Genomic DNA, 18,405 nt, shown 5'->3' on the forward strand with positions numbered 1-18,405 from the left:
CACTAATTTTAGCCATGTTCTTAAGCTCAGACAAAAATTTGTCTGTTAGGTCTGTGCCTTTACGACGAGTATACACGTTAGCTAGTGCATCAACCTTGTGTACGATTTTAGAGTCTGCTTCACAGGATCTGTAAAATGGCAACGTAAGAGACTCAACAGCAACACCTGATCGAAATTCTACGATTAGGGTTTCTGGTGCATGTGGACACTTAATGCATCTCTCAATTGACCCATACTGGTTCAGGTGATCAATTATTTCCTCATCTACATCTGTTTTAGACAGACCTGTAATGAGTATGGCGTTTGGAACCTTGACACTTTCGTTCTCAATTAGAATATCCATGTTGGTTTCGTTGAATTCACCCGAATTAACCAATGGTCAATACAGTACATGAAACACAAGTCTGATGTGATGTGGTAATTGTACAACAGTTCTTTTTTAACCTTTTAACTCCTGGCTGGCTCGCCACTTTGTGTAGCCCTCTCACCAACGGACCAGTGTGTACGACGGTGGGCGCTTCAGATTTCTAGGTTCGTTTGGGCTGTTACTATGGACTAGTAAAACTGTAAATGACCACACAATCACATCAGACGACACAAGCAGCTTTAGTTGAGTAACCAACGGGCACTCTTTTAGTTTTTTTAAAGCAATTGCAATATGAAATAGTGCACATGAATTAAATTGACATAGGTACATTAGCCGGCATGAAAATAACCCCCAAAAATAATAAAAGAAAAGAAAAGGAAAATGTCTTTGTGTGATTCTTATCACTGTTCCGAGCTCTGCTCATTCAAAAGTCAGTCAAGTCACTGTCGTTATTGGTCACTTGTTAGTGACAGTCAATTGGACCGGTCAGAACCAGACGGCGGTCTGGTCCCTCTCCTGTGCTCCGTGTACAGGAGGATCATCAATTTGTGTTCGTTGGAGTGCACTCGTAATCACTCGTTCTAGTCAGCACCAGTCGGGTGACTGACATTCATACCATACACAGACAGTCCGTCTGTAGCTCTCAAGCAGGTCTTGGTCCTGGGTGGTGGCTCGCCATCTTGTCCGGATCTTCAACCTTATCCAAAAACCTGACCTGTAGTTTGAACAGGTCATTTAGTCTATGATCTAATTCCTTTCATGAATTAAAATACCTTCTGTATCTGTATTCAATTCTCTTCTTGTTGTACAACCTTTTAATTATCCATATCAACAGAGTATTGCAGAATGCAAATACTCTAAATTCGTTTTTTAACTCTTAATCCAAATGAATGAATTTTAGAATTAATATATTCACATATGCTGGCATATGTTTTTAACCAATAACTGGTTGGGTACAAAATAAATGAATTAAACTCCTTCAGTTTAACCAGCTTTTCAATATAGAAAAATATCAAAATACCTTTTTATCAAGTATGAACTCAAAATGACACATTAGTGCAAAATATTAACTTAAAATGACACATTAGTGCAAAATATTAACTCAAAATGACACATTAGTGCAAAATATAACACACATAGTGCTTTTCTTTTTAACATACAGCACCTAAAAGGCACTTTTAACACTCATTTGACATCTTAGTTGCCCCTTTAAGACCAAAAAAATGGTGGAATGCACCTTTAAATGCATTAGCACCAAAACAAATAAAATAATACACTTTCCATCTGAAAGTAACATCCTACAAATCAAAAGTGGGGATAAATCCCGTTTTTTGGTTCACTTAGTTCAATAACATTACATCACAAACTCCCCTCAACACTAGTAATTTACATCAGCAACATTTCAATGACAAAACATCTCACCGAATCACATCCAATGCTCTAGCAACGACGACGTCTGGACACACTCACAAGGGGGTTTGGCCTGCCTGTGTAAGGCAGGGTTTCTATCTGTTAGCATCAACATGTATTTAGAATGAATTAGCATTTAGCAAAACACAGTAACATTTGTGGCTGTTTCTCACCGAGTGGGATAACTTGGTTTTCATTCACCAACTGCTGCTGGGTTCACCCCCTAACTCAACTAACACACAGCTAACAACAGCTGGTGTAACGTTTTGTTAGTTTAATACTGTTTAATACTGTTTTATGAGTTTATATTTCTCAACGTCTGCTGGTTGCTTCTGTCCTCATCAACGTCGCGTCAAAAAGAAAGAGCGCATGCGATGACGTCACATCTGAGACGTTGGGATTGCATGTAACGTGTGCTGCCATCTAGTGTTGCTTCTAATTACACCTCTTTTTATATAAATCAAACCAACTAATGAGGTTTTGTTAGTTGTAGGGGTAGATCGTTTTGTACATGTTTTCAAAATAAAACAACTTATAATATATTTTAATAAAAATAAAATGTTTCTTTAGTTAACCCAGTTAACTATTTTACAGCTTAGTAAGCTGGATTTTCCACCTGGGTTACACACACATTCATGCAAAAACTTGGATTGTATTTGTAATTATGTTTAGAAATTCAAGTTGTGGGCCTGGAGGGCGTGGACCTCTTGGCCCCGTGATTGGCCTATGCCGGTTGGCTGGTGCTTGGCTGGGTCCTGGTCCATCATTCCTGGCTGCATCCTCCCGTGGTCATGGGGGCTCCGCCCGGGGCTTCCCTCCGTCGCGCTGGGAGGGGGCGGGGCTTGCTGGCAGACATACACACCTGCTCACTCAGTTTTGGGGGACAGATAATCGCAGTAGCCTAGTCTTGATTTAGTTTTAGAGACCTGAAATGGTTGCTGTTTGTGTCTCTGCCTGTTCCCGTCTCTGTTCGTTGCTCTCTCTCTTGCAGATTGCCAAGGCTTGTGTGCCTGTTGTGTGTTTTCCTGTGTTTCTCTCATTTCAGATTTGCAGCAGATGCCACCCCTCAACACCCCCCATCCCCCTTACATATATGTTTAAAAAAAAAGAAGATTAAAATGTATATATATGCTTTAAGTTTTACCAAACTTGGTATTAACCATTAATATACAGTATATGCAGACAAGGAGACATAAAATAAAAGAAAGAAGCTTCATGTTAATATTGTACAGAGCCAATGGCAACATCTCTGGACTTGGAGACACCTGGGATAAGCACATTTTGAAGTCTTGTGGTCAGACAAATTAATATTTCAGTTCTTTTTAGGAAGAAAAAGATTATCTGCTCTGTGAACCGCTTTCAAAACAGACCTCCCTGACCCTTGAAAGCAACAAATTCAAAATCCAGGCTTGCTGATGGCCGTATCAGTGCCCTCGGCAAGTTTAAACTTCTGTGATGGCAGCATTAATGCAGAAAAGTACACTGAGATTCCAGAGCAACATGTGCTGCCTTCAAAATGAAATGGTTACGAGGAAAAAGGAAAGAAAAGAGGAACCCTTTCAGTTGTACACCTTAAGACTCATTTGAGATAAAAGAACTGATATGGGGCTGTACATCCACGCATCAGTGTGAGCACACTGGGAGCAAAGCGGGGGCTCAGCGTCTTCCCTAAAACTTTAACTTGTGGCCGGACTGAAGATCAGATTTGTGCTTCCAGTTGGAGGACAATCTATCTTGAGCACTGTATTGGCGTGTTAGTCTCCATCAAGTTATATCAGCTTATTGCTTCACTCAGTTCACTTCTCTCTGGTACCCAATCATCCACAGGATAGACACAAGTATCAGGATCAAACACAAGCCACGGGCCGCTATTTTTACCGTCCTGAGTCACTTTGTAATCCAAGTTGTATCCAGGCCACTAGGCCCACAATTGTTCTAAAGTGACATTATAGTCTTAATTAAATTACTCAGCCAAACTAATATTTCAGGGACTTTTCAGTATGATTATTTTCTAACATATCCGTCTTCTGTGTCTATGAAAAGTGGCCATGTGTCTTAACATTTGTATTGTGTATTAGTCTGCACAGTATGTCCCCAAAAAACCTTTGAGAAAAAAAAAATGTATTCCCTCGTCCTCATGATACCGTGCAATTTTGGCTGCAGAAAAGTCTAGTGTGCAAGTAATTCAAATATCGTTTTAGAGGCCATCCCAACTGCATTCACCGTGTCTACTATTGTGGCCAAGTTTTAGTCTGTAAAGGTGTTGATTAACACTTAACCCACCAGGAAAAAGAAAAGTACACCAGTACGTCATCAGGACTAACTGTCTTCTTGTTCGTCACCCTCTTCAAAGCTGCTCTCACTCCAGCCTCACTGATTCTTGCTACTTCTTGGCCTGCAGGTGCTGCACCTTTCCCCCTCCTCTCACTCTCATTTTCTTCATTCATCTGTTTTCCAAAGTACTCTTTTCCCACCTGCCATCTGCTCCACTTTGCCACTCTGCTCAGTTGTAAACACATTTCCATCTCTATCCTTAATCACCCTAACCTGCTGCAAATCTCAATGTCTACCTCACCAGTCGCTTCAAATCCTCCTCTCCTTCGTTTGAATTCAGCCTTTCATGCAAGCTGCGATTTTAGCTTTTGCCACCTCGCTGTTATATGAGCCACTATCATTTGAAAAGAGGTTTATTCTGTCGAATGATTACTTCATGTTTACAGGTTCTTCAGAGGGTAGGAAACAAAATGTTTTAGTGGACAACTTTGTTTTCCAGAAAAATATCAAGTTGTAGAAGACATTTTCAAACAAGGTCCTATGTCTAAGTGAGACTTTCACCTGAACTGTGTTGTGGAGGTGTTGTTTCCCATTGTGACCGCATGATGGCGCTATATGCACGCTCAAATATCAAAACCATCCCAGCGTCAAGTGGGTTCAACGAGCTGTTTTTGAAGCTGTTTCTCTCTGAATCCCTAAGCAGTTGTAATGGACCACTCTTGTAATAATGTTTTATGGTGAGGATAACATTTTCTTCATTGATTCACAGCCTTTACATCTCATTCTGGAAGTCGTGTCCCCAATCCAAGATGAAAATATGAAGGTCAAGATTTTCTCAGCTGGTGTGACTATTCAAAATCTCATGCAAAAGAAGATAAAATATGCTGCAATTTATTCACTAAAACAGCATCAGGCTTTGATAAACGTTTGAATTGTTTTGTTCCAGACACAAACATGAATATTAAACTGTATGTAGCCTATCATTTGCATCTCCTAAAAAGGTTTAAGATGAGGCAAGTGGACTTTTTTTTTCTTAGTTCTTGACAATGTTTCACTTCTTATCTGAGAGACTTTTTCAGTTCTGACTAAACAGCGGGAAATTTCAGGCTTATAAACGATGGTTTTGGTCATTCAAGTCACGTTTAAATCACAGACTCACCGCTCTCTCCTTGTTAGGGTACTTTGTCAATCAAAGTTGTTTACCTGGTCAGCATGTGAGATGTTTCGTTCAGATGAATCAAAGTGTGAATGGCAGGGAAACCACCTGGGGAGGGAAGTCAAGGCCTCATCGTAGACGTTGGACAGGTTGAAACCCGGGGCTACATCCTCTGTTTTGTTGGTTTTTCCCCATTTAACATGGACAGCTTTTTTCACTCCTCTCTTAAATCTGTCGTTTGTGGAGTTGTTGTTTAGTTTCTCCTATATATAAAATTCTGTGCATTCCCTACTGCATTACACTCCATACACATTGCCCCTTAGTTTCTGTTTGGGTTGTTTTATCCTCAGAACGAAGCCGTTTTTGTCTGAGGATGTTGTGTTGGAGTTGCCTCGCACTCAAGCTTGTCAGGATAACTATGGGCTGGATGACTGAAAATCCACACCAGCCTGTTATGACAGAGACGCTTGTGAAAAAGCCAAGTTAATTTCTTCAAAAATGTGCTCAAAGGAAAAAGAAAGAGAAAAGTATTCAAAGTCTGTTTTTTCATTTCAAATTGACTAAAAAGGTTATGTATGCTTAAATCTGGTTATCCTCACTACTCATTGTAACAGTTGGTGCTCTAATTCCGAAATGTATACATAATAATCTCACTGTCTTGAAATACTCATATCCATAAAACACACGCAATTAAACAGACAAAAACATCAAAATCATTTAGATGCTTTTTTCTGTGCATGGAGAGTCTAATTAGCTTGGATCAGTGTCAAAATCTTACAAAAAATGAGAAATTTTACATGCGATAGCCTTTGAGGTTTTTGAATGTTTAAGCCACTGGCAATTCTCAAACCGATTTGGAAGGCTCAGTCTCATATTGGCTGAGGGGATTAGTGGGCACGGTGCTACCAGGCTCGTGTTTGCTGAGATGAAGAGCGTTAACACATTGCTGGCAGTCATGCAGATGGCCTTTGCAGTCTTTCATGAAATAAAGGTCTTTGAAGAAAACAAGATTTCAAGAGGTGGAATTCAAAGAAAGTCAAATTTGATGTCACGCCAGGACTTCATTCAGTTGTAATATTTGACTCCAAGTTGAGCCTTGAAAAAGTAAATCATTTGAAAATTCGAAAGGTTTACTACCACCCTTAGAAATTGTTATAGTGGTTTAATTTACGCTTGAGAACTCCCTTTAGTCCTGCATTTCTTTAGGAAACAAATGTTGTTTTATGTGGAGCCTAAGAGAAGCATCTAGAAAAGGAAGGTTTCTCTTAGCTTCATTACATGTCTTTGTTGCTGTTTGAATTACACAGGGATTTGGGGATTTTACTGTAGCTTTAGCCTACTCTTAAACTGAAAATAAACAAATAAAATAACAAACTTGTAAAGCTTTTTAACTGTACAGTAGCGTAAACTTCTTCACAAACTTTTGAATGCATGATTTATTTGTTGTGATATGGGAATGTTTGTGGAGAAGGATGAAAATGATCTTACAAAAGAGCAGGGCTGTGAATAGGGCCCTGATTCACAACATAATGTCTGTTAAAAAAGGGTTGTTATTCAGTTTCAGTAAAGATCAGTTGGGATGGTCTTCTGAGGCCTGCAAGCTTTCCCCTGTTACCTAAAACACAACAATTATCATTGTGACCAAACAGCTAAATTTTGAGCTTCATCCAAGCACACAACACATCTCCAAAATGTAATATATTTGTGCCCATGCGTGGCTTCAAACTGCAAATTGGCTTTTCATGTTGGTTTTGGAGCAGTGGCTGTCTCTCGTCGCATGCCTTTCAGCTTATGTCAGTACAGAATACATTTTGCTGGATAATCATACTCTCTTACCGCTTTCAGCCAGCATCTTTACGGGCTCTTTTGTTGTTGTTTTGGGGTTCATTTGCACATTTCACAACGAAGCCAGTTCATTTCTGGGACACAGATGCCATCTCCTTCCTGAGAGGTATATGGCTGCGTGTTCCCATGCTGTTTATAGTTGCATATTAAAGCCTGAACAGATGAACATGGGACCTGAAGGCATCTGGAAATTGTACCCGAAGATGAACCAGAGTTCCCGGACAGCATTCATATGTGGGCGCCATATGGATTCAAAGTGGGCTGGAAACATGGGTCCCAAGTGAGTTTGGCGACAGGTTCCACGGTGGCCCCGCATGTGTTTTCCCATATGGACTCAACGGGATCTACCTGGTTTTTAGGTGGGGCCCAACTCATTAGTTCCAGTGTGAGGCATGTGTTACTAAAACTGAACGGTTCCATCCACATTTGAACCCCTGGGGACCACATTGACATACCGTCTGGGTTGGAGAAGCACATAATACTTGATTCTAGTGATCTTTACCCATCTCATTACTATGATGTTTCACATATAAAAAATGAGTCCCAACTGACATAAAACAGGATTTCATCAGTATTTTCTGTTACTCCCTTTTTTGGACTCTCCCTTTTGTGTCATGGATTTTGAGCCGGGCTGTGACACTGAAGTTAAAAAAAAAAGAAAGAAAAAGAAAAAATATGATATTGGTCCAGATTTTGCGAGAACGTTTCTTTGGAACTACGTCTACAAAAGACTCCTTTGTGACTCATAATGGCACCATAATGTATTTGTGGCAGATTTCTATGGGATCATTCTTGTGCCAGTAGGAGTTCTTTATATCTGAATGTGAATCATTCGATTTGAACCTGAATTGAATTATTTGAATGATTGCTTTCCAAATCTGAATCTGAATGGACTAATTTGAAAATGAATTTATTGGTTTGAATGTGAATCATGAGAAAATCATAACTGTATCTCAAAAATTCAGCTCCCTAATTCATTTTCACCTTTCAGTTTCGTTCTCTTTATTTAAATTCAGTTTTTCTATTCGATATTTTGTGCCAGACATCCGGGCCCTCGCGTCACGCAAAACTAGTCAAACGCAGATGGGAAGAAGTCGATTTTATGACAGTAAGGGGCTTTACTCTCTATACCTGGCGTAAACACCTGGAGGAATGATGTCCAGCAACCAGTGGCCCAACGCTCATGTTTGTAAATACAGCACATAAATAAAAGAAATCACAACATGCGTGACAAGAAGAGTAATGTAGGCCTATGTATTAAAATTATGTTTGCCAAGGCAGCTCCTTGTGTTGCCTTTTGAGGCTCTCAGGAAATGATGTGCGTGATATTGTAGCATAAACAGTCCGTGGACTTTACCAGCAGCGGCTGATGGCTCGTGTTTCATCCCATATAAGTAATTACCTGATATATGACATGCCCGGTGATGTACTGGCCAGCTGGCATACCGGGACAAACCCCGGTGGGCCGACACAGGCACTCCCGGCCCCCGCTATGGTAAAGTTGGACAGATATTTGCAGATTCCCACTCCTGCGGCCAATAACTCCTAAATAAAGAGATGTAAAAGCATGAACGTTGCCTCTGTCCATCATAGGGCCACATATCGACAAACAACCACGTACACTTAATCCGTCTGGAAATTAAGAACCACCAGTGAACCTGACAGGTGTTTTTGGACTGTGCTGATGATGACACATGCAGCCACAGCAGTTATCACTGGTGACCCCTCTCAGTAGACAGCATGGATTGAAACCCAGTCGACAGTCGAACATCTGGGGTGCAGAGGTGCTCTTTTAGAGTCACATGTCCAGGATTACAGCATCTGTTGGTGACAAACAGCACAGGCCGCCCTGCTCCAATTCTGTCGGTCTGTCTGAAATGTTTTGTCCACCTACATTGTCTGAAAACAATGTAGAGTCCAGAACATGCTCCTGCAGCCACATCTGGCAAAACTAGTGCCAAAACTAGTCTCCAATCAGCACTACAAGCTCATCCGTCCCACCTCTCAGGGATCTCACACTCGACATGATGATGGAAGGGAAAAAATGCCATAACCTCTTCCATTTGGCTCTCTTTTTTCTCCTGTTGTATATCATCAGTGTCTTCACTTCAAATCATCTGCATTTAAAGCTATTTTGCTGACCAGTGACTGTCTGATGCTTCCACATGCAAACAGTTTTCCATTGTTATTCATCATAACTACTGTTCAAAAGTGCCATAATTACCAATAAAAATCACCCAGGAAGCACAGCATCCAAACAAACATTGAAAATGTTTCAAATATCATAGCTCCACTTGAATAAAGCTCAGTTGAAGAAAAAACAAACAAAAAAAAGCACACTAAAATGTAAAGAAAGATGCAATTTGACAGAGCAACTGCGACAGGTTGCAGGGTGACTTGTTTCTGCTTATCCCCTTTGTAACCAAATGCGAGGTGTCATACGTCCTGGACAGGTCACCATTCCATCCCAGGGCTTCTTCATGTTTTCCCTAATGTTTTTTTTTTCTTTTTTTTTTGTGTTGACCACGTGCAAATATTGTCCGTTGTTGTTAGATGTTTCCAAATCAGAGGCTTTAAGAAAGCATTTTGAATATCTCTTTTAATCTAACCCTAATTCTAACAAAGGCATTGACAGCCATATTGGTTTTTGCCTAAATGTCTTACATATCAGGCTGCCAATGATGGATGAACACATTTTTCAATAAAAACGCTCATACTAAAGGAATAAACTAAAAGCCTGGACTGGCTGTGTTACTGCAGTAGAAAGCTCCTACTCATGGTGGATATGAGCAAAAGACAACCTGCAGACAATCAAATTCCATGCTTAATCTGCAGATTATCATTTATGTTTTAAGTAATCTTAATTGGTAGCATGATGGTTTGGTGGTTAGCACTGTCACCTGACAACAGAACATTTCCTGGTTTTAATCCTGGTAGGAGCCTCCTGTGCGGAATTGCATGGATTTTCAACTTCAACTTCCTCCTTCAGTCCAAAAACATACATGTGGCTCTGCAACGGACTAGTAGCCAGTCCAGGGTGTACCACTGGCTTTTGCCCAAAGAGAGCTGCTATAGCCTCCAGCAGATCCCTGTGACTTTATAAGATTAAGGCTGCGTCCCAATTGAACCCCTCGCCCTCGTTTTCTTCACTAACCCTAACTTTTGCGCGTTCCCGTGAAGGTAGTGGTGTCCCAATTCCTCTTTTCACCAAGGGGGAGGGGGCATAACGAGGGCTAGGGGCTGAGAATAGCCCCTTCAAATCAAGGGTTTTCACATGCTGACTTGGCGAGCGAGGGGGTATGAAAATTTCCCAGAATGCTTTTCGTCGTCATTTGCGGACTGAATAAAAAAAAAAAACATGGCGGACATTTCTTATTTTTTTGTGAATATGCATAAAAATGCGTTTTGATTACATTTCTCGTTACAAACCAATATTTTACTTTCATAATATTCACTCAGTGAATGTACATAATCCCTTTTTTGTCCGTTGTTCGCTAAGATCGTGCCATGGGAAAAGGCTGTTAGGTTACGCCGTAGGCTACGTAAGCTACGCCGTAGGCTACGTAAGCTACGCCGTAGGCTCTGCATCGATTTGACTCGCCGACCGAAGGCAAACAGGCAGACTCGTCTCAGAGAAATAGAGAGAAATAATCCTGTGACCCGTCAGATTTGTTTTGGATGTTTCTGATATAATAGTTTTCAGAAACCACAAAGTAATCCAGCTGTTATCTGGGTAATTTACACACTTTCAGATAAAGTTGCCGAAGATCACGCCAGAATAAAGGGATTTATGGTTCCGCGTTACACCAACGCAGAGCCTACGGCGTAGGTTACGTAACCTACGCTGTAAGCTCTGCGTCGATGTACGCGGCGACGCACGCCGTACGGCGTACCCTACGGCGTACCCTACGCCGTACCCTACGCCGTAGGCTCTGCGTCGATTTAACGCGGACCCAAGCTCCGGAGCCGGCAGACAGAAATCTCGAAACTGAGCCCCGGTTGGGGATCTTAAAGGTTACCTTTATACCTGAAAAAATATTAAAACTTAATAAAGTGCCATAACAGCGCTACAGCTGAAATTAGGGGTAGGGGGAGAATTGGGACAGGCACCTGGGCCAAGTGCCCTAGATCTCAAGTGCCCTAAAATCTCCCCCTTCTTTTTTAGGGGTTAGGGAAGAAAAGAAGTGCGAGTGGAGAAAAGAAGGGCGAGTGAAGTTGAATTGGGATTGGGCCTAAGTGGTTATATGGGGGGTGGATGGAAGTAATATTATCTTGACATTTTGAAAAAAACAAACCTGAGGATAATTAAATAAGATTCTTTTTAAAATGCAAAACACTATTTACAAGTCATTATCAATATTATTCTTTTTTTTTTTCTTCACTTAGATTAAAGTTATGTAGATGTGCAGTCATGGATGGAGTCAAACATCCTAAGTCCCAACAAAAACAAAACAGAAATAATTTTATTTAGGTCTAACCTGGTAGATGGCTATGATGGTGCTATATCAGCCTGTAAGACTTACTGCTACCCAGCTGCAAGGAACCTTGGTGTAATATTTACGGTCCATTTAAATTTGATAAAAAGATTGCTTCAGTGGTGAAGAGCAGCTTTTTTTTCAACTTCAGACTTTTAAATAAGGTGAAGGCCTACCTCTCCTCACAGGACTTCGAGAGAGTTATGCTTTTATGCTACCTCACTAAGATTATTGTAATTCCTTGTATATTGGTCTTGAGAAGTCTTCACTTCACCGTCTACAGGCTGTTCAAAATGCAGCAACTCACCTTCCCAGAGGAACAAAATTACATTATTACAACACTCCTGCACTGGCCCGTTAACCCTGGCTTCCTGTTCATTTCTGGATCCATTTTAAGATGTTATCGTTTGTTTTTAAGTCTCTCAAAGGGACAGCACCACCCTGTCTGTGTGCACATCTGAAACTAAGCTCTCCAGCTATTGAAAGAGATTGAGTTACTCTTGAATGTGCCCAGATCCAGACTAAAAAACAAATGACGGAACACTTACAGTCGTTTTCAACAGTTTACCTTTTAATATCAAGCCTGCTAACACACTCTATCATTTTAAAAACTTTCTTAACATATTTTTCCTCTTTAGCTTTTAGTACCGCCTGAGCACAATGTGCTTTTATTATTCAATTTAATGAGCTATCCGGCTTCTTTTATTGCATTATGTTTGATTGTTCATAATTTAGTAATTTATATCATTAAGTTAATTCAATTACTTTATTTAGTATTTCATTTTGTCCTATCTGTGGCATTTGTACAGCACTTTGGTCAAGCCTTGTGGTTTCAAACGGGCTGTATAAATAAACTTTGACTTAACTGACTATATAACTGATGTCATATAAACACGCTTCAGGAAAATTAAAAAAAATTTGAATGTTTAACAAGTGATTGACAGCCTATCTTGGCCAATCAAACGCGTCTTCACTTGTAAACAGACCCAACTACCAATGAAAAGCCACGACTGTAGCAGCTCCGAATCCTATTGGCTCGATTAAACACCCGGAAGTGACCTCATCATCGCGCGGGTCTGTCAAAAACTCTGCCGTTTGATACTTAAGGATATATTTTTCCAAGGTGCCATCGATATGAGCTATATTAACTGTACTTCTTTTTTATTTATGTTCAGATAAACCGGATCTGCGGCGATCTTTTTCATGCTTTATATTATTGGAAACTCAAGCGTTACGTGACAGTAGTTAAATTGGATTAGCGGTAAATTAATCCCTCGTTGAATGGAGGAGTAGCTGCTAGTTAGCTGGACCAGCTGGTTTTACATTTAGCTGTCCTTTCCAAACATGCCTTAGCTTTCCTCAGCTGTCTCACCAGTTCAGGGCGGTAAAGTTATACATTAAATAAATCCGGGTGTTTTGTTTACAGTATAAGGCTGTGTCGACTTTTAAGAGGTAATTTGTGTCTGTCCTAAGTGACTCCAGGTTAACATGGATAGTTACAGTCAGAGGTTTGAATCCAGCTCAGGACGAGAGAGTAAAGTTCAGAAGAAGAAGGGTTCTTCTCAACACAGCTCATCGTGTTACGATGAAGGAGATCGCAAACCAAAGTTTGTAAGTATCATAAATTAATCAAATTTTATTTGTATAGCACCTTTCATCCAGGTACATGAAATACAAAGTGCTTAACATTTTGACTGAAAAATAAGCATAATAAAAACTGGGAGACCAATGCACACTGACATACAATATAGTTAATTAAAATGAAATAATGATAAATATTTAAGAATTAAGGCTAAAAAATAATCAGTCCACAACAATAAAATATAATAATAATAAAAACATTACAAGAAATGGATAAATAAATAAAACAAATACCTCTAAAAAAAATGTTAAACAGAATAAAACTATAAAATGTGATGCTACATAAAAGCCAGACCAAAGAGATGAGTTTTTAGTCTACGGTTAAAAAATGTCCACATTTCCAGCTCCTCTCAGATCCTCCGGCAGGCAAGTATCAACGTCTTAAGGATAAAGCTGCTTACTTTATTGACACGTGTATGTTCATTGATGAAAATGTCACAATAGTATAATTCTTTTTTTTATATATATGCTGGAATTTTCTTTCTGAACTGTGACCTTCACTGTTTTTTGACTTTGTTTTTTGCATGCAGGAACTCAAAATGTTAAAATTAGAACTGGGTTTAGCTGAGACTAATCCATGTGTTTCCTGCTACTACAAAGCGATCCACACTAGTTGTTTATTAGTATCATTAACAGTTAATGTCTGTTCAATGTCGATAGTTACAGGAAGAGTCGGCTGTCAGGACAGCTGTCACTAATATTGTGATTCTCAATATGGAGTCTTGTTAAACTTTCCTATTTGCGTTAAATCCATACCTCACTTTCAGATAAGCTGTGTCCCAGACAGGTTTACTTAATGCATGCTCAACCTCTTTCTGACCCCGGCATTTTGGCATGTGGACACAACTTAATTCCTTGTTGTCAGTGTTCAGAGAGTCTAGTAAATGTTTTTGATGGAAATGTTTTCAATTCATGCCGTTATTATCTATTCCCACTGATTAATTATTGACTAATTGTCTTATAAATTGGACAACAAATGTCTTAGGTTGCACGATCAGACTGGTGGTTGTATGTTAAACTGTTCGCATGGTTGTATGCATAGCATAACTGAAATATAACCGGGTGTCAAATAACAGATTATTTAACTATTTAAATACTCTTCATTATACCACTGATTGATTGAGCTATTGAAAAAGAGCTGAACACCCAAACAAAGACATGCCTCCTAAAATATAATATAATAATCTAAAATATAATATAATATAACATATGTATGTACAGTACTTCACTTGCCTTCATCTCCACTAGCAACCATTTAAAAAAAAAAACTGTTCATAAACTACAAAATGTTAATATTTACCTGTTAATAGTACTTACTTTGTGTAGAAATAACTGTAAAATGAGTCATCTAAGCAGATACATATTATGACCATATTTTGGTGAAGCATCACTTCCTGGGTTCAGTGATTGCTTGTAGCAACACTGTTGCCAGGCAACGCGACAGTTTAATATGTGATCCAGTATAATAACACAGAAATTGAATGTCTTCAGGTGAAATACATCCTACAACCGTGTGTGTTAAAATAAATGAACCTGTTTATAGGATTGGTGCGTCTTAGTTTACATACCGGTAGTTATTTCTGCACAAGCTGAATATAAACATCACAATGTGTAAATAAGAACATTTTGGAGTTGTTAGGAAATTTATTTTGTCACTAAGTCACTTAGTCTAGGTGTATCAGTCCACTTTCAGCTACTATGTTAAGCTACATCCTCTTATCAAACTCTGGGATTCAGAGCAAAGGGGCACATTTTTTGTGTCCTTTTACTTGTCTCTTTGCCTAGCTCTTTGCTATTTCCCAACTAATCATATGGTTGGAGGGTAAATTAAGAATAAATGAATAAATGAAAAAGTGCAGCCGAAAGAGGGTTGTGGTGGAAATCTCTAGAGATCACCATGGATGCACGGGGGTGCTGTGGTGTAGTCTTGTGACATCTGAGCTAATGAACTCTCAGCTCCATGTCTGAGGCTCAGAGACAGTCCTTCCCAGTGCCATGTCCAGGATTACACCCTCTTTTGTTAAGCACCGCAATCCCTCCTCCTTCTTTTTTTGCTGATCTGTTGACAGTCTCTGTCGCGCTCTATAAAAACTATGTAGGTATTGTAGTCCAGAATAAAGATTAAGATAACGTTACCTGGGATTTGAATATTGGCGGATACTGTGTACCAACGTGATATCAGACAGACATCATGTTGGAAGTCTCAATGTTTGTTGGGAAATTGACTGCTAGCACTTTTTTCGGCTTTAATGAAATATATTCAGGAACAGTCTCATACAGTTTAGGGAGAGCAGTTTCAGAGATGTATTTCTGCCCCATTCAATTGTACCGTGATTCCAAATTTTGAATTAGGTGGTAAAATACAACATTTTCAATGGGTGACAGTCACCCATGACATTTAATTCTGCAATTTAGTTTGTTAATGGTGTTATTTTCTGGCTTTTTTGGGGGAATTTCTCTTGTTTCTGAACAGCAAACCTCAGAGTTGGTTGTTACGGTTCCTCCATTCTTCCCTTTGACTTAATAAAGCCTTCAGGCTTTTTCACCAGATAGTTCTTTAAATCGTAACTTGTTTCACATTTTGCAACATTTGTGCCGCATCTGGAAACCATAAAATTGCATAATTAGCATTCCAGCATAAATTAACAGCATATTGCTGACGATCTACAAATGCCACATAGCCAGCTCAGTCTAATATCACACAGCTTTTAATTAATGCTGCTTCTTCTTTATTTTCCTGTCGCAATTGCCATTTTAATAAATACAGACACTGAGTGAACAGTACAACTCAAGCACTTTGTATTATTATTGTTATTATTTGACAGTCAGGAGTTAAATCAAGTAATAGTATCAGTTCTGATTTGAAGATTAAACAAACAAACAAACAAACAAAAAGTCTAGGTTTTGGAAGTACCCAGCAATTAGGAGTTTATTAGATAATTATATGTTAGTACCTACTGCGCATACTTTAACTAAAGCCATTCTGCTGTTAGTAATGGCTGCAAAATCTTTTACTGTAAACTTTGGCCTGAATCTGTGTGGCTTTTTTTGTGTTTATCTTCTCATATCTTAATGATGAAAAATGCTTTGAACTTGGGTGTCTGGGTTGTGCTATCCACGACAAAGTGGTAGCAGCTAACTAACTTCCATCATCTGTTGGATTATTCAAAAGCATAAATGAGAAGTAGTTAACTTTGGCAAAAGTTGACTTCAGACTTTATTTTTCTAATCATACAGGGCGTTGCACTGATGCAACCAAGTGCAGATACCGGTAGTCTGATTTATTTATTTATTTATTTATTTATTTATTTATTTTTTCAAATTCCATCTGAGGGACCCTTTCTGGAGTTGGTTTTCTAAAGCAGTTTAACACACTGCCCTGCTTTTTGTTTAAGAATATTGTCTTTTAGTCATAATAATCTCATGATTTTCATCATGCTTGTATTACATTTATTCAGTCCACTTTTCAGAAAATCTTGTGGGCCGTGACAGGAAAGCATACAATGCCATCTCCTCCAGTAATGTCACTTAACTGCTTGGTACTTGTAGCTTTTATTTCTATTAGGGAATAAATTGACTTTCTTGGGTTTATTTCAACGTATTATATTGATAGCAACACAGTTTTCATGCAGCTCATTGGTTTTTCTTGATTGACCAGTCTAGATCTGGTATGGGTGTATTCCAGAGTCATGATGTTTCAGTTATTTGCTTCATAATTGTGTGTGCATGCAGACTCTGCTGCACGAGCCCATTTATGAACAGATCCTGCAACTCTCCAGTAAATTTATGGCCAAGCGAGTGTGCGTGCTGTGAAAGAAAAGTACATCTACATGCGACGAAGGAGCATCTTCAGTTGTATATTACTGTACATAGTTCTACCTTTGTCTAGTATATGTGTGTCAAATTCAGCTCATGTCAGAATTGTTGATATAACACTCTAAGTTATTATACGAGTGACACTTGTGCATATGAGAGATTATCAGAAGTAAAACAAAAAAACTGTTTTGTGTTCATGTTTGATTTGAGAAGAAATAGGACATTCATCTCAACTTGAAGGTTAAGATGCAAATATTTGTAGTTAATAAATATATGACTACTTCTCTTGAATGTTACTTTTGGTTTTAATGCTTAAGGGTGGCAAACCTTTCACGAGCAGTTCAACATTTAATTCACATGTTCTTGATTCATTTATTTTTCTTAGTGTTTTCCTTAGATGCCCAGCACAGTTTCCTTTTAAGACTGATTCCAGTTCAGTGGCACCTAAAAATCAAAACCAAACCACATGAGTGTTTGTTTTTTACAGGACAGAAAATGGGACATGCATAATATTTGTCATTGTTGGCCACATTAAATCTGCTTTTGTCTGCACTGAAGTTTTGGAGAAATGACTGCCCTTTATGAACCATCTCCAAATATTTGGAGTTTGAAAAGCTTAATTTACAGCAGTCCAGTCTTTAGGTTTGTCCACTGATTCTGGTTGAGACTTGTGTCAGAGCTCACTAAGTTTTATCAACAGTGTGTAACGTGCTTGTTGCACAGGGCAAGTGCATGGAAAACAACAAAAGTAAAATTGATTAAAAGATATTTTTTGATTGTAAACCACCATTTTTTTTTTTTTTTTTTTTTTTTCTGTAACTAAACTTATTTCTTATTTCTTGCTCTTTGCTCTACCTAGCTATAATGGGACTTTTCCTGCACAGCTCCTTCAGATTAGATGTATATAGCAGGGTGATGTCGATTAGTGTTAGATCTTGTTGTTCCAAATGTGTTGGTGGATTTTCTACCGTGGGTTTTTTCTGGCCTTAGTATAATCACATACACCACCTCTTTTCTGTGTTGCACTTTGAAAATGGCCAAACATTTTAACTACACACAGTTGGAATAGTAGACCAATGCTACTTGTTTGGCTTATTTTCAGTAAAAATGCATTGTTAAACATATTTGCCAAAATGTTTCTTTTTTTGTTTTGTTTGTTTGAACCATTTTATTTATTTATTTTTGTGCTTATTACATTTCATATATTAGATGGTAAGTTTAATCTGTTCTGGGGTCAATTTACAATAATTCTCTGTTCTATAAAAAACTTTGAAACAAGATTTCTTTATTCTCAATTCAAGAGGAGTTTCCATATTGATGATATCTCGGTGCCTGTGTGTCTTTTAGGTCTAAGCCTCAGTTGCTTTGTGTATTACCCAAACAATGTAGCATCTTTTGTTTACATTTGTTTCGTTAATTGT

The 18,405-nt window shown here is 38.8% G+C and overlaps 1 protein-coding gene and 1 long non-coding RNA gene across 2 annotated transcripts in view; one reads left to right on the forward strand and one right to left on the reverse strand.

The window, feature by feature from the left end:
• Positions 1-925: 925 nt before the first annotated feature.
• LOC133420236 (uncharacterized) lies at positions 926-2,118 on the reverse strand. Its single transcript, XR_009770591.1, has 3 exons — positions 1,951-2,118; positions 1,790-1,854; positions 926-1,082 (listed from the first exon to the last, which is right to left on the reverse strand). It is a non-coding gene; the product is annotated as an uncharacterized LOC133420236 (long non-coding RNA).
• Positions 2,119-12,610: 10,492 nt separating this feature from the next.
• The window catches only part of LOC133460659 (protein diaphanous homolog 3-like), a 198,951-nt gene continuing 193,156 nt past the window's right edge, over positions 12,611-18,405 (forward strand). Inside the window, exon 1 of the mRNA XM_061741363.1 lies at positions 12,611-13,138. Coding sequence (XP_061597347.1) covers positions 13,016-13,138 — 123 coding nt within the window. The 5' untranslated portion in view covers positions 12,611-13,015. The remainder of the gene's footprint in view (positions 13,139-18,405) is intronic.

Source organism: Cololabis saira, chromosome 2, assembly GCF_033807715.1.
Source record: "Cololabis saira isolate AMF1-May2022 chromosome 2, fColSai1.1, whole genome shotgun sequence".
NCBI lineage: Eukaryota > Metazoa > Chordata > Actinopteri > Beloniformes > Belonidae > Cololabis > Cololabis saira.